The sequence below is a fragment of the Lepisosteus oculatus genome, chromosome 7, assembly GCF_040954835.1.
Source record: "Lepisosteus oculatus isolate fLepOcu1 chromosome 7, fLepOcu1.hap2, whole genome shotgun sequence".
NCBI lineage: Eukaryota > Metazoa > Chordata > Actinopteri > Semionotiformes > Lepisosteidae > Lepisosteus > Lepisosteus oculatus.
In genome coordinates, this window is record NC_090702.1 from 27020970 (window position 1) to 27033986 (window position 13017).

The 13017-nt window shown below is 36.1% G+C and overlaps 1 protein-coding gene across 13 annotated transcripts in view; it reads left to right on the plus strand.

Annotated features, from left to right (window-relative positions):
* Positions 1 to 13017, plus strand: part of eps8a (EGFR pathway substrate 8a, signaling adaptor) — a 94263-nt gene that overhangs the window by 62574 nt on the left and 18672 nt on the right. For 10 of the 13 annotated variants that reach the window (XM_015352973.2, XM_015352972.2, XM_015352976.2 and 7 more), the window contains 10 exons: positions 161 to 300; positions 2675 to 2748; positions 3604 to 3730; positions 5142 to 5230; positions 6296 to 6370; positions 7494 to 7642; positions 8206 to 8389; positions 9333 to 9466; positions 11887 to 11998; positions 12429 to 12572. In XM_015352973.2, coding sequence (XP_015208459.1) covers positions 161 to 300; positions 2675 to 2748; positions 3604 to 3730; positions 5142 to 5230; positions 6296 to 6370; positions 7494 to 7642; positions 8206 to 8389; positions 9333 to 9466; positions 11887 to 11998; positions 12429 to 12572 — 1228 coding nt within the window. The remainder of the gene's footprint in view (positions 1 to 160; positions 301 to 2674; positions 2749 to 3603; positions 3731 to 5141; positions 5231 to 6295; positions 6371 to 7493; positions 7643 to 8205; positions 8390 to 9332; positions 9467 to 11886; positions 11999 to 12428; positions 12573 to 13017) is intronic. The other 3 variants (XM_015352979.2, XM_006633651.3, XM_015352983.2) reach the window with 1 other exon arrangement.

A 13017-nucleotide genomic window follows, 5' to 3' on the forward strand; every position in this document is an offset into this window, starting at 1 on the left:
AGAGCCACTTTTCCTAAACATATTTCAAGGAAGAGTAGAGATCTTTTTGTGGCGTTTTCCTTTTTTAAAAAAAGTGTTCAGTTTCAGATTTTCCCTCAAGCGGTACTCAAATAACCCTCTGCCTCGGTTGCACATTGCTTTATTTATTTTTTATTCCCAGGATGATTTTAAAGGCTGATGCTGATATCCCTCCCCCCCCCTCGGCGCCGGCGCCTGTGCCCCCAGCTACGGTCACGCAGGTGGATGTGAAGAGCCGAGTGGCAGCCTGGTCGGCCTGGGCCTCGGCGGAGCAGCACGACTGTGAGAACAAACACTTGGAATGATGTTTCTCAAAATAGTTTGTTAAAGCTGTTCGGTATCACTAGAAATGTATCGGTACATATAACTTCCACTTGCTAGTTCAGGTATTGGATAGAAATAGTGTTAAATTTGATAACCTCATTTCTGTTTTATGGGGCTAGATTTCAGCAGTTAAAACCACTTTCAACTGTACCTTACAACTTCAAGATTGGCCTTAGTTTTTGACTCGTCTCTGGCCTCGGTTTTAAAAGGCTGGATTACTCAGAACTTTGAAACTCTTTTCAGAAATTTCAAGGGCACCAGAAAGGCTTACTGCACTGAGGGGCAATAGAAAGCAATTATACACACGGGGCAGGCATGTCATGCAACAGGGAAATATTGTCGAGTCTGACAAGTGTGTCTATAATCAAATCTCTTAAATATTTTCTAGGCCTGGCTTTCTTGAGTAGTAAATCTGTCCTCTACTCAATATGGATAATGTTGTAGTGCTAATGAAGTTTTGTCTCTGACCCATTGGTGATCATATACAGTATACTGTACTATATACTGTATGATTACATATATGATTATCACTAGAAAGATATCGCTTGATATTTCTTTGTAAATCAATGCACAAATAATATATACATGTTTTCAATATTGGTCAATTGTTTTGATGTTATTTTGATGAATTGATCATTCATGACTGACTGTGATACACTGTTGCTTTAGCATTACATTATCTCATTAGTGAGAGAGTCGATTTGGTTTAGGTGAGAAGGTGATTTAGCCTGTTTAACATCAAGACTGGTGATAAGAAGCAAAAATACAACAACTAACCAATGTGCATCAATAGAATAATGCCTTTGTGCAATGAGTATGTTAGAGGCGAGACTACTGTATGCCATCTTACTGTAGGTTGACTCACCAGCAATGGAGCCAGGTCTTCTTTTGCAATGTAGACCCTCTGTGAGGATTTTTTGCCGGGTGTCAGAAAATAACATTTATAGGCCATTCAGGGAAAGACTGAGCACACAAAGCAGCCGTAAGGTAAAAAAAAATGCTCTTTTATTTACAGTGTGCAGGAAAATGTTCAAATCATGCTGAACACAATCCTAAGCTCTTTTTTGAGGTTATTACTCAACTTTTTCCATGAGCCTGAGAGTAATAACAGGGCAGCTAAGCTGTTAACCAGCCTCTCAAAACAGTATATCTCTTCTCTCAGTCTCATTCTGACTTTTCAAATCTTTAGTCTCCCTCTTCTCTAAAGCGCTTCAGAATGATTCAGGATTACACGTTACATTGCACCTTTGAGCCCAGGTTGGTGGCTTCCTTCTTCCTTCCATCTGATGAATGTGCACTGCAGAGGATCTGCCCTCTGTTCCCAAACATTGGATTGACAGTTGGAAACCTGAGCTTCCTTATTTTTAAACTGACACCTGTCCAGTTGTCTTTCACCAACCGGCTAGGTGACTGAGGGCAGCAGCTCATTCCACACGGCATTCTGGTGAATGTGGTCCAGAGAAAATCTGCATCTTGTCTGAGCCTACTGCCCTCACATACCATCCCAATTAACACAAGCAATTGCAGAGCAAAAACAACGCTAGGTTTTGTGAAAAACAAAACAATACATACAGAGGTCCAAGCGTGACGATCTGGAGAGGAGTGTCTGTCTGGTACAGAACTCCATTTGTAGTGTTGTGCAATTAGATAACCAGCAAATGCTACAGTTGCAACTATCCAGAATGTGCATTAAAACCCATGTTAGTGGTGAGCAAACTGCAGTGTACTACGGAGGTGGCATTTGTGGTCCATTAGACATTGGTGAAATGGTAGCTTCATTTAGTCTTTTATAGTATTTTTTTTAAATCCACTTAATATGGAATATTAATATGGAATCATGTAACTAAAGAGAAATGTTGATAGCTGGAAAAAAATACTAAATATATTAATGTTTCCAAATGTTATTAACAACATTCTTTTTTTATTCAATATATTTATATTAATACTTTTATATATAATATAATCAAATGTGTACATTTTTAATTAAAATCTAAAACAACTAATATTCATTTCCTACAGTAAATCTACCCTTCTAATCGTTCTCTCTTAATATGTGTATTTTACCTGGTGGTTATTGAAATTAATGTTTTGTTGACATAAATAATGGATCATGTATTTTTGATATCTGAATATTACAAAAAAGTTTACAAAAAAGTTTATTTGGTAAAATCACTGAGCAAGAGAGCAAACAATGCAGAGATCCAAGTAACATTGGCATTTCCAGAAGAGTCATTGGGGCAGCCTGTCATGAGGAATAACAGCTGTGGATAGTGGGTTTGCAGAGAGTTTATTGTGCCTTCCTGAACTTGATTTGCTCCCTTTCTTTTGGCAGATGACAAGCACAAATACTTCTCTGAACATGACGAGCCACCAGAGACAATGGCTGCCCGTGTTGACCGAGATGTGGTATGTGTTAGTGTTCTTTTTAATGCAGTATTTGTGGAGTCAGCACATACCTATAATGTTTCCGGTGGTACTTTAGACAGAGATAGTTAGTGATCAGCATGTTGTTGTTTTTTCATTTTTATTCATCATTTGACATTTTTATTTAGATGTGTTTATAATGTACAGGAACCAAACAATATACAGTGTCTCAAAGAAGAATGTGTTCACCTCTTTAAAATATTTTCTACCCTTTTCACCAAATAAAATGACAGAATAAAAAAATGTAATAGGAATGTATTAGGAAATGGTACTGTTTCAAGTCATTCTGCGTGATTTTATTTTTTAGCATTTCTGACATAAGTTAATGCAGACATGTTTGATTATACGTGTACAATACATGCAATTTAAACATTACGCTAGCTGTCATTAAATCTCGTTAAAAATCATTACATTAATTTTAATGTAAGAAAATACTGTATGCAAAAGCTGGTATACAGGCTAGAGAAAGCTCTGTCTGTGGAGTCAACATTGAATATTATAGTCAACTCATTTGCGGTTTAACTGTTGGGTGAAGTTGGGTGTCTTGCAGTCAGATTTTTCACTTTGGTGCGTGTGACAGCTAAGATTGTCTGGTTGCAGCATTTATACTGTTTTCTTTATTTGTTTTTTAAATTTGTATTTCCATGTAAACTAAAGTGTGCATGTTAACTTTGATATTGTACATTCTCATTAGTTCAATTTAAAGATTACATTTCTCCCTTTCTCTGAAATATAGTTCCAATAGCTTAAGAATAACACTGAATGTAACATGAAAAAGAGTCACAAAATGTTAAAATGTCTTCAGAACTGCAAGTTTTGTTTTATTTAATGTTCCAGCAAATCCTGAACCACATTTTGGATGACATAGAGTTTTTTGTCACTAAACTTCAAAAAGCTGCTGAAGCTTTTAATGAGCTTTCAAAGAGGAAGAAATCAAAGAAAAACAAAAAGAAGGGACCAGGGGGTAAGAACATCTTTCTCAAAATAACTTTGATCCCCTTTTTACCGTTTCATTATTAGACCATTATTTCACCAAAATCACTACAATTTATTTTCTAATTATAACATTTAGTTCTAAAATCATTTAAGCCTTTCATAAAGCTAAAGCATTCATCACATTATTTTGTAGGAAGTGTTAAGAAGTATTAATTACATTTATTTGTTTATCTTAACTGAATTAACTCACTGAGATTGCCCACCAATTAGTTATTAATAACCAAGTAAGCAAACTGGGCTTAAAAACCTTATCTTTTCACTTGTAAACTTTCTTATATTTAAATATGTACTGTATCACAATTATTACAGGTCAGATATTCACATAAGTTATACATAAAATATCAAAATTAAAGCTTAAAACACAAGGATGTGTTTTAAGGAATGTCTTAGGAATTAGAAGCCCCACAGTTGTTGGTGTGCTTCCGTTGAGTATTCACCAGATTGTCCATAATAATACTTCCTTGCACTTATTTAGTGCTTTTCTGGACCCTCCACTCAAAGTGCCTTACAGGTAATGGGGACACCTCTTCCAACAGCAACCTTAGCTTTCCCAGGAGGTCTCCCATCCAGGTACTGGCCAGGCTCACACCTGTTGACCCACCTGCTGTGGGTTGCCAGTTATGCGTTGCAGGGTGATATAACTCTTGCAAATAAAAAGCATAAAGAATTTTTTTCATAGATGGGTTTCAGTTTACATTTATTCTGAATATTCAGTTATTTTAGCTTTCAGCTCCTAAGAAAGGGGTCCCCAGCCATGTGGGTTATCCAGGTCTCTTTTACGAATCAGCAGCTGAAGAGAGAGTAAAGCTGCTGAACTGTTCCAGTTAAGTCAAAAATGAGCTGACAGAGGTAGTCGAGAGCTCAGCTGGATTTAAAACCCGGTAGACACACTGACACCACAAGACCATATTTAGGGACCTGTGACCTAAGAAGTTGTTCTTAGTTTATCCATTTAATAATTTAATTATCATTTGAACTATGTCTTTGCAGTAGAATTCATATAGGTTTTGAAAAGAAAAATGATTATTTTATTCTGTGGCTTAAACAATCACGTTTTATTGCCCCTTTGCTGGTTTTATTTTATCTTCTAAGTTGCCAGTAAACTTGGCAATTTAGTGCCCCACTTTGTTGAAAAAACTATTTTTGACAGTTTTCTGAACAGCAGTCTAGTTTAGAGGTGATTTATAGAACACTGACTAAATGCAGCATTAAGTCGCCCATCCAACAGCATTGTGTCCTGTGTTTTTTTTAAAACGTGTGACCACATCACAGATCACAGAGACAAGTCGGGGTTTTCAATGTACTCTTCAATATGCAGAAAGTTGTCCATGTACAGTATGATGTTAGTTTGTGGGTAACATTCTTCTTTTGTCCACTAGAGGGTGTCCTAACACTACGGGCAAAGCCACCATCTCAGGAGGAATTTGTTGACTGTTTTCAAAAATTTAAGCATGCGTTCAATCTGCTTGTAAGTTTGCGGTGAATTAAAGTATTTTTAGTTTGTCATTACAATGTTCAAGTATCAACAATTTAAAAAATATATTTCAATTTCAAATCCAACAGTTTATTATGTGTATGATACTCATGTTTTTAAATGTTTAAAAGAACACACCAGTCAGTTTTTTTAATTGTTGTATTATTGTATTAGATTTATTTATATTAGTTAAACATACCAACACAAAATAGTTTGATGATTTTAAGGGTCTGTCAGTCACTCACAATACTTATTTATGGTAAACCATAATAAAATAAATAAAAATAAAATATTTTTGAACAGAGATTAATTTACTTTCTTCTGCATTATGAAATTCAAGTACCTTTTCTGCAAGTTCACAGCACCACATGTCTAAACACATCGATTGTTTTTATTTTTATGTGGCTCTTCATACTTATTTCAAATCTAAATTTTGATGTTAAAATGTTCAATATTAAATGTTAAAAATTGTAGCTCCCCTGAGTTCTTTAAACTTTACATAAACATTATAGGTTAGACTTACAGTATTTATGATTACAGATTTAGATTTTAAGAAAAGTGAGGAGAACTGAGCATATGGATATACCGATATTTGGTACTTAGTGTTGTGATTTGCTGTTATAAACATATACGTATATTCTCAATTCAAATCAAATAAATTCAACAAAGGAAACCTGGAAGAATGAGTAACTAAACATGGTCCTTCCAGTTTGCATGGATGGCAGAACATATCATACCACATTCTGTATAATTTAAAACCAGAAACACAATTAAAATATACCTTTCTGAAATTGCTGTGATGAGCTGTGATCAGTGATGAGTGACTGGCAGAAATTCAGTAATAACTCCAGTAAGGTCAGTGTAGTCATATTTAGGCTATACTGAGAATTTCAGGGCTAGAATAGATACAAAATCATGTACATTGTGGAAATATTATTATTAAAATTATTGTACTCTGTCATAGCAGAAGAAAATGACATTCTGGTAACTTTCAAAAGCTGGAAGAGCTTCTGGCTTTCAGTTTGAGCTATTTAGTAAAATATCTGCTCTTTTGTCCAGGGCAAGTTAAAATCACACATTCAAAACCCAAGTGCTTTGGAATTGGTCCACTTTTTGTTCACACCACTGAACATGGTAAGTGAGCACTTAATTACCTTTTTCGACTGATCTTTCGTTTGGTATTAAGTGCAGTAAGGGTCTTGGCAATTGGGCCTTGAATGGAAGAAGAGCAGAGTAGGTTGAAACTGAGCCAGAGGTTGTGAACTGCACCTTTCAAACGAGCTGGGCCACAGACAAATCTACCTCTACCTGCCCCCTGCCCACGTACCCACTACCCAGCATCTGCATCTCAGCATGGTCTTGTTTTTGTATCGCTGCTAACCCTCCCAGTTGTGTCGGCAGTGTGGGGAATGACAGACTGGTGATGACCTCACTTCATTTTGCCTGATTACTATAAGTTTGTGATTGTTGTTGTTTTAGTGGATCAATGTCATTTTAATTAACTTAAAACCAAAGCATTTGTTCTTTAAGGATCATATAAAGGGAGGGTTACTTACAGTATGTGACAGACAGTAAGTAACATAAATACATTATGTGACAGTATAGGGCTGTATAAGGAAGACATTTGAGTGAACAGATATTTACTTTTTAGGCAATAAAGTATATGCAGTGCTTTCATTGCTTCTCTGTATGAGTTAATCTCTGCTCTGGAAACAGTTTTAAACTTTGGGTCAAGAGTTTTCTCTACATCATTTTTAGCCATGCCTAATTTGAAGTAAGCACCTCTTGTTGTACTGTATATACAGTACATGTATTCTACTGAGGTTTTTCCAGATTTTTCAACACTGTCAAATTTCTGATATCAGTTAGTCAACTTAGACCCCTAAGTCCTTTTCACAGGTTAACCCATCAAAGGTCAGAAACATTTGATATCTGTGTAGAGTCTTCAACAAACCACTTACTTTGTTGATATTTTAACTTCTCTTTAGGTATTTATGAAGGGCACTGTACAAATTCCTGTTCCTTATTTAGGCTAAACTTCATGTTTAATTTTTTTGCTATATTTTAAATGTTTTCATTCATTCAGTCTCGGTGTAAAATAACCTGTACTGTAGATGCATGTACTATTCACATACAGTGTACTGATACACTGAATATGTTTAAGATTCAATTCTGGAAGGAGGTAAGCTCCATTAATTCCCATTTCCGTAGCATGGTCTGTCAGATGTCTCAGTGCTGTTGCTTTTCATTACAACAGGTCATTCACACTACAGGAGGGGTGGAGTTGGCCAAAAGCATCCTCAGCCCTCTACTCACCAAAGATGCAATTGACTTCCTGCACTCCACTGTCACTCCTGAAGAAAGGCAGCTCTGGATGTCACTTGGCGATACATGGACTAAGTCAAGGTAAAAAAAAAAGCTTCAGGGCTTCTCCACAAGCCTGCTTTTGTTTTCATAGCTGCTACAGGCAAGCATTTCTGTGACATGATAAAGTAGTTATTTAAAATGTGACGAGGCATATGTTTTTAGTTTTACATAGAATACAATAGTTTCCACTGTCTTTATTTTATTTACTTTATTTCTTTCCACGGAATATCTTCAGTGGTATGAAATTAGAGAGATATTCTGTTTAAATATGTAGAAACTATTCATTCTATTTAGTCTTGGTCTGGAAAGTATAAAGAGCTTTGCTGATAATACATTTAGATGCTGTAATAATGTATTTCAGGAGAAAAATGCAGATACAATTATTTTTCCTGAGATATAACTTTCTAATCTGAATTTAAGTTCCTGTCATATGTCTGCTAAAAACTAGAAATAGCTGTTGTTCAGTAATATGACAGGACATTTTAAGAATATGCTATTTTGGTGATGGAAGAAACAATGTAATAGAGGAATATTTTTTGCCAGGAATAAATACCATAGAATCCTTCTTCCAGTGTTCTGCTCTGTTGTCTCGTCTTCTCCAGGATGGAATGGCCCAAAGAGCAGTATGTTCCCCCTTATGTCCCTCATTTCCGCAATGGCTGGGAGCCCCCACTACTCACTTTCATGGGCACGTCCCGCGAGCAAGAGCTCAACCAGCTGGCAGAGTCTTTAGCCAACGTCGCTGAGCACCAGCGCAAGGAGGAGCTGCGCAGACTGTCTCTCGAGGTGAGCTGTGTGTGAGAAGCATCTGTCCCGGAGTTGCTGCTGTGTGTTTGAGATGTGTTAATATAGGAAACGCCTGTAATGGTAAGGGAAGTCTGAACTTTTCCGACAGCTACATGTGAAGTTTTCCTTTGTATTGATTGATGTGTCTGTGTATTAAGGAAGGAATTTAAGGAAGTTAAGGAATTTCGGCAGCAGGAAGTGCCGTCAACGTATTTGACTTTCTCTAGAAACAGAAGAGAATCTCAAGAATGAGTCGGCAGTGAATTAAGGAAGGGAAAGTAGTTGTCAAGACCAAAAGTAGTGGTTGAGAAATATTAGTGGTAGGTATGGTAAAGTGATGGATAATGGTGCTTGACCTGCTTTACAGCACTTACAGTAAGTGGTAGAAAAAAGCACAGAAATGTTCAATCCTAGGCTAGACCATGTGATGCCAACACTGCAACTACACTCAGAGTGTAATCAGCTGATTTAGGCACAGAACTTGGTAAGGTGGTTTGAGAGTGTTGTGGTGAATGTGTTACTTGCAGGTGCGTGTGTGAGATTTGTGTTTGATTTTGTTAATTATGGGGGGCTATGTAGGTGCGAGAAAAAAACAGGACAGTTGTTGTGTATTTATAATACTACAGTATGTGGTTTTCTTTTTTCAAATGTACTGTAAATATTGATGCAGTGTCTAGATGTAGATGTAGGGATATGGTTGATGCTATAGGGTCATGTCATACTAGGGTCTTTTGATGTCAACTCAGCAAGAGTTGCATACCTCTAGATTCTGTTTATGTGCTGTGTGTAATGGAAGATACAGGTTGGATATGAAACAAGGGTGACTATTTAAACTCAAAATGATGAAGATATGCTGTGACATGTTTTGGGGTGACATAATATTGATTGTATTGACATCTAATACTCCTTGTTTTTTTTTCTCTTTTTGTCTGCAATTTTTCAGCAACCCAGTGTCCAGGACTTTCCTCCAAGCGATGGGTATGCATTCAGTAACACAGCTTACAAAAGAGGGCACTATCTGGACCAGGAGATGGCTGTCGCTGCCTTTAAGCAGGCAGTCAGTCGGCATGTAGATAGGTAACAACAGACACTTGGCTGAGTGACAGGCCGTGGATAACTGTCAGGCTTTACTGTCAACCTAGGGAATGGTGCTGGGATTCTTTTCTCACTCAATATTGTTCATCCTTCCTTGTTTGTTAGGAATGCCTTTTTATTCTCTTATCAGTGTAATGGAAAATCTAAAAAAAAAGGAAAATAAGAAAACAGATTCCCCCAAGTAGTTCATGTATATGAGAATCAAAGATATGTAGGAAACAAAAAAATAGAAAACTGATTATTGATATGTTTGAAGACCAGTGTAATTGTCACAAAACCAAACAATAACAGGAATTACCATGCAGACCTGGAGAATTTGTTATTCATTAACTGTCATTGACTTTCAGGTCAAGATATGTATTAAGTCTTCTCAGAATTGAAAAATATTTAAACATGATCTGTTTTGTTCAATTTAATATATTTCTATTCTGTTCTCCCAGTAAACATAGCAATCCGTTTTTGCCTTACATTTTTGTGATGCCTGAAAGAGCTTTATTCAAAAGGTTTTAATTCTGTTTATGATATTGTACATGGACAGTAGCTTTAATTTCAATAATGCATCTGTCACCTCCTGTTCACAATTCTTTGTTTATTCTCTATCCTCTTTCATTCTGTCTACTGTGAGTTTGCCAGATAATTATTCCAATATTATTCTGTGAAACTAACATCAAGGTCAGATAAAAGGAAAGCATACTTTTTAAACTTATAAGATTTGTATTTAAATTTTGACACTCTAAATTATTGTGGTACTAGAAAAATAGAAAAATTCTTTCCAGTTGATGTTTCTGATCACACTGATTGGTAATTATTCAACTTCAAGAAAATTCAAAATTATATTAATTCATGCAAAATGTATTGTAATAAAACTTAAACTTGATATTTTTAAGTTTGTCCATTTTATATCCTTTATATTCCCTCTTTCAAGCATAGTTCCCCTATTCTTCTTGTGTGTTTCTGTATAGCACAAATAAGCAGTGCATTAAAAATGGAATAGAATAAAAATATAATGTTTCCAGTTACATTAAAGAAAGTAATCAGTTTGGGAAAGGCCAAAGCATTTAAACCAAGATTACATAATATTTCTGTCTGCTTGTGTAAATATTACATCATGGCAACACAAGCTTATTGTAAATGTAATAACTGAAATATCAAATGTAAACCAGTCAATTTAGATAAAGAACATTTCTCCAAAAAAGGTAGAATATCATAAAAGCTGGACAATTCGATCTTAATACTCTTTTTACTAGATTCTTATGGTGCAAACATTTCTCTGTGGTCAGCCATGCAGCATATACTGTACTCTTTACTTTGTACTCTTCAGGTACAAAGTCATCCTTTTTTCCCTCTAAATCTCCTCCTTATAGATTTGCTTTTCCAAATTTGTCTTTATAAACTATCCTTGAGACACGAAAGTGTTACTTTTTGTGTTTATTCTTTAAAATCTTGTATTTTCTAGATTTCCTTCCTTTCTGATATTAAAGCACGGACACTTCTCCACGGCTGTGACGGTCAACAACCTAGTTAGCCACCTGTTTCATGTTTGTTTTGGGCCTGCTGATGAATGTTTTGCACTGTGCTTCACATCATCTACGTGTCTTAACAAAATTGTAGTTTTTTTGTTACGTTAAATTATTTGTGTGGGCGGTGGTGCACTGGTTAGCGTTGCTGCCTCGCAGTGCTTGTTTCCTGGGTTCGTGTGTTCTCCCAGTGTTTGCAAGTGTTTCTTCTGGGTGTTCTGGTTTCCTCCCACAGTCCAAACACATACTGGTAGGTTAATTGGCTTCTAGGAAAAGTGGCCCTGGGGTGAGTGTGTCTTTGTTTCTGTCTGTGTGTTCCCTGTGATGAACTAAATTAGCTTCCCAACTTGGGTGTAGTCTGCCTTGCTGCCGTAGCAAATGTTTCTGGATATGGTAATAGCTTGGTTGCTATGGCATTACCACCTTGTAACCTGATCTGATCAGATCTCATAATCTCAAGAAATATTCGGCCTTTTCAGTACTGGGTGGCCTGTAAGGAAAACCTGGTTCCTGCTGTGTAAGTTGTGTTTGTGGACTGTAAGGTGGTCTTCACCCTGGACTAGAGTGTACATACTAGACCACCAAGTTGGTGACTGGGGACACTATGCTGCAGGTGGTGTCATCCTTTGAATGACACATTAAACCAAGGTCCTAAATATTTGATCATTAAATGACCCATGGCAATATTCATAAGAGTATAATTGTTTTGTGGGCTCCAAACTTAATTCTAATTTGGGTTTGAATACCTTAGCATAACCTACATTTTTCCCTTAATTAATTTTTTATAGATTTGTTCAACTGTCTAGATGGGAGTGAAAAGTAAAATACAAATGCATTTATTTTTTATTTCTGTATTTTTTGATTTAATGTGTATTATTTTTTCAGAAATTATGAAGCCCATGGAAGAATCCAACCAAAGAATTATGCCAAATCTAAGTACGATTTTGTAGCAAGGAACACCACCGAATTATCTGTTGTGAAGGATGAAGTTTTAGAGGTAGAGGATCTAATGTTTTCTTGGTTTAAGAACAAAGCAGTTAATATCAATGAGGGAACTGAATGTTATTGTGGTTTCTGTTTCAAATTTGGAGATGTGAATAAGGACCTTCTTCATTCAATTATTGAAGCAATTTTTCAGAGGTCCACCTGATGGTGTTGTCCATATGCTGGTGTTGCCAGCTCATAATGGTCCCCTACTTTGTGTAAAGTGTTGTGGAATGAAAAGTGCTATATCAATGCAATTAATTCTTAAATAATTATGTTATTGTGTATTGAGCTATAATTTCTTTCATGACTAGTTCACAGTTATCAGTAACCGCTAATTCAGATATTTCTGGTACAGATCCTAAGGTTCAGGTGTTTTAATCTTATGCAGGATAAAAAGTTTCAATTTAGAACAAATTGTGGTTGAAGGCTGTTTTTTGCAGGTGCTGGATGACAGAAAGCAGTGGTGGAAAGTTAAAAATGCAAGTGGGGCTTCAGGGTACGTGCCAAACAACATCCTTGAAATTACCAGGACTGTGGATATGGTTACAGGACGGACAGACCCTGTCTATAGCCACACCATTCAGGTGAGCATCAGGGCAAAGGTCAGACTGTTCGTCAGCACCAACTTAGCTTCTGCTTGGGGAGGCTTACTATATGAAATATTTGCCAGTTGAGTGTATGTACAGTACCTTATATTCTATGGATTTATTAATGTTAATCAATAAATATTGCTGTTGAATGTAATGTGTGAAATATCAGAGTGATTTTGTAAAAGCAATGCAATTAATATGTTTTATCACATGACAGACAGATTCTACATCATTAGTGAATTTACAAAAATAATATATTGACTATTCAAAAACATAATTGTTGTTACCAACAGTTTTTTGGATTCTTCCTTTAACACAGCCTTATGGTAATGAACATCTTTTAATTGTGCTTTTTCAATTTTTATTATTGCATTTCTTCAGTGCTGCTTATGATGTAGCCATTCTGAGGATGGAGGCCAGGAGTTTGAAAGCTGAAATG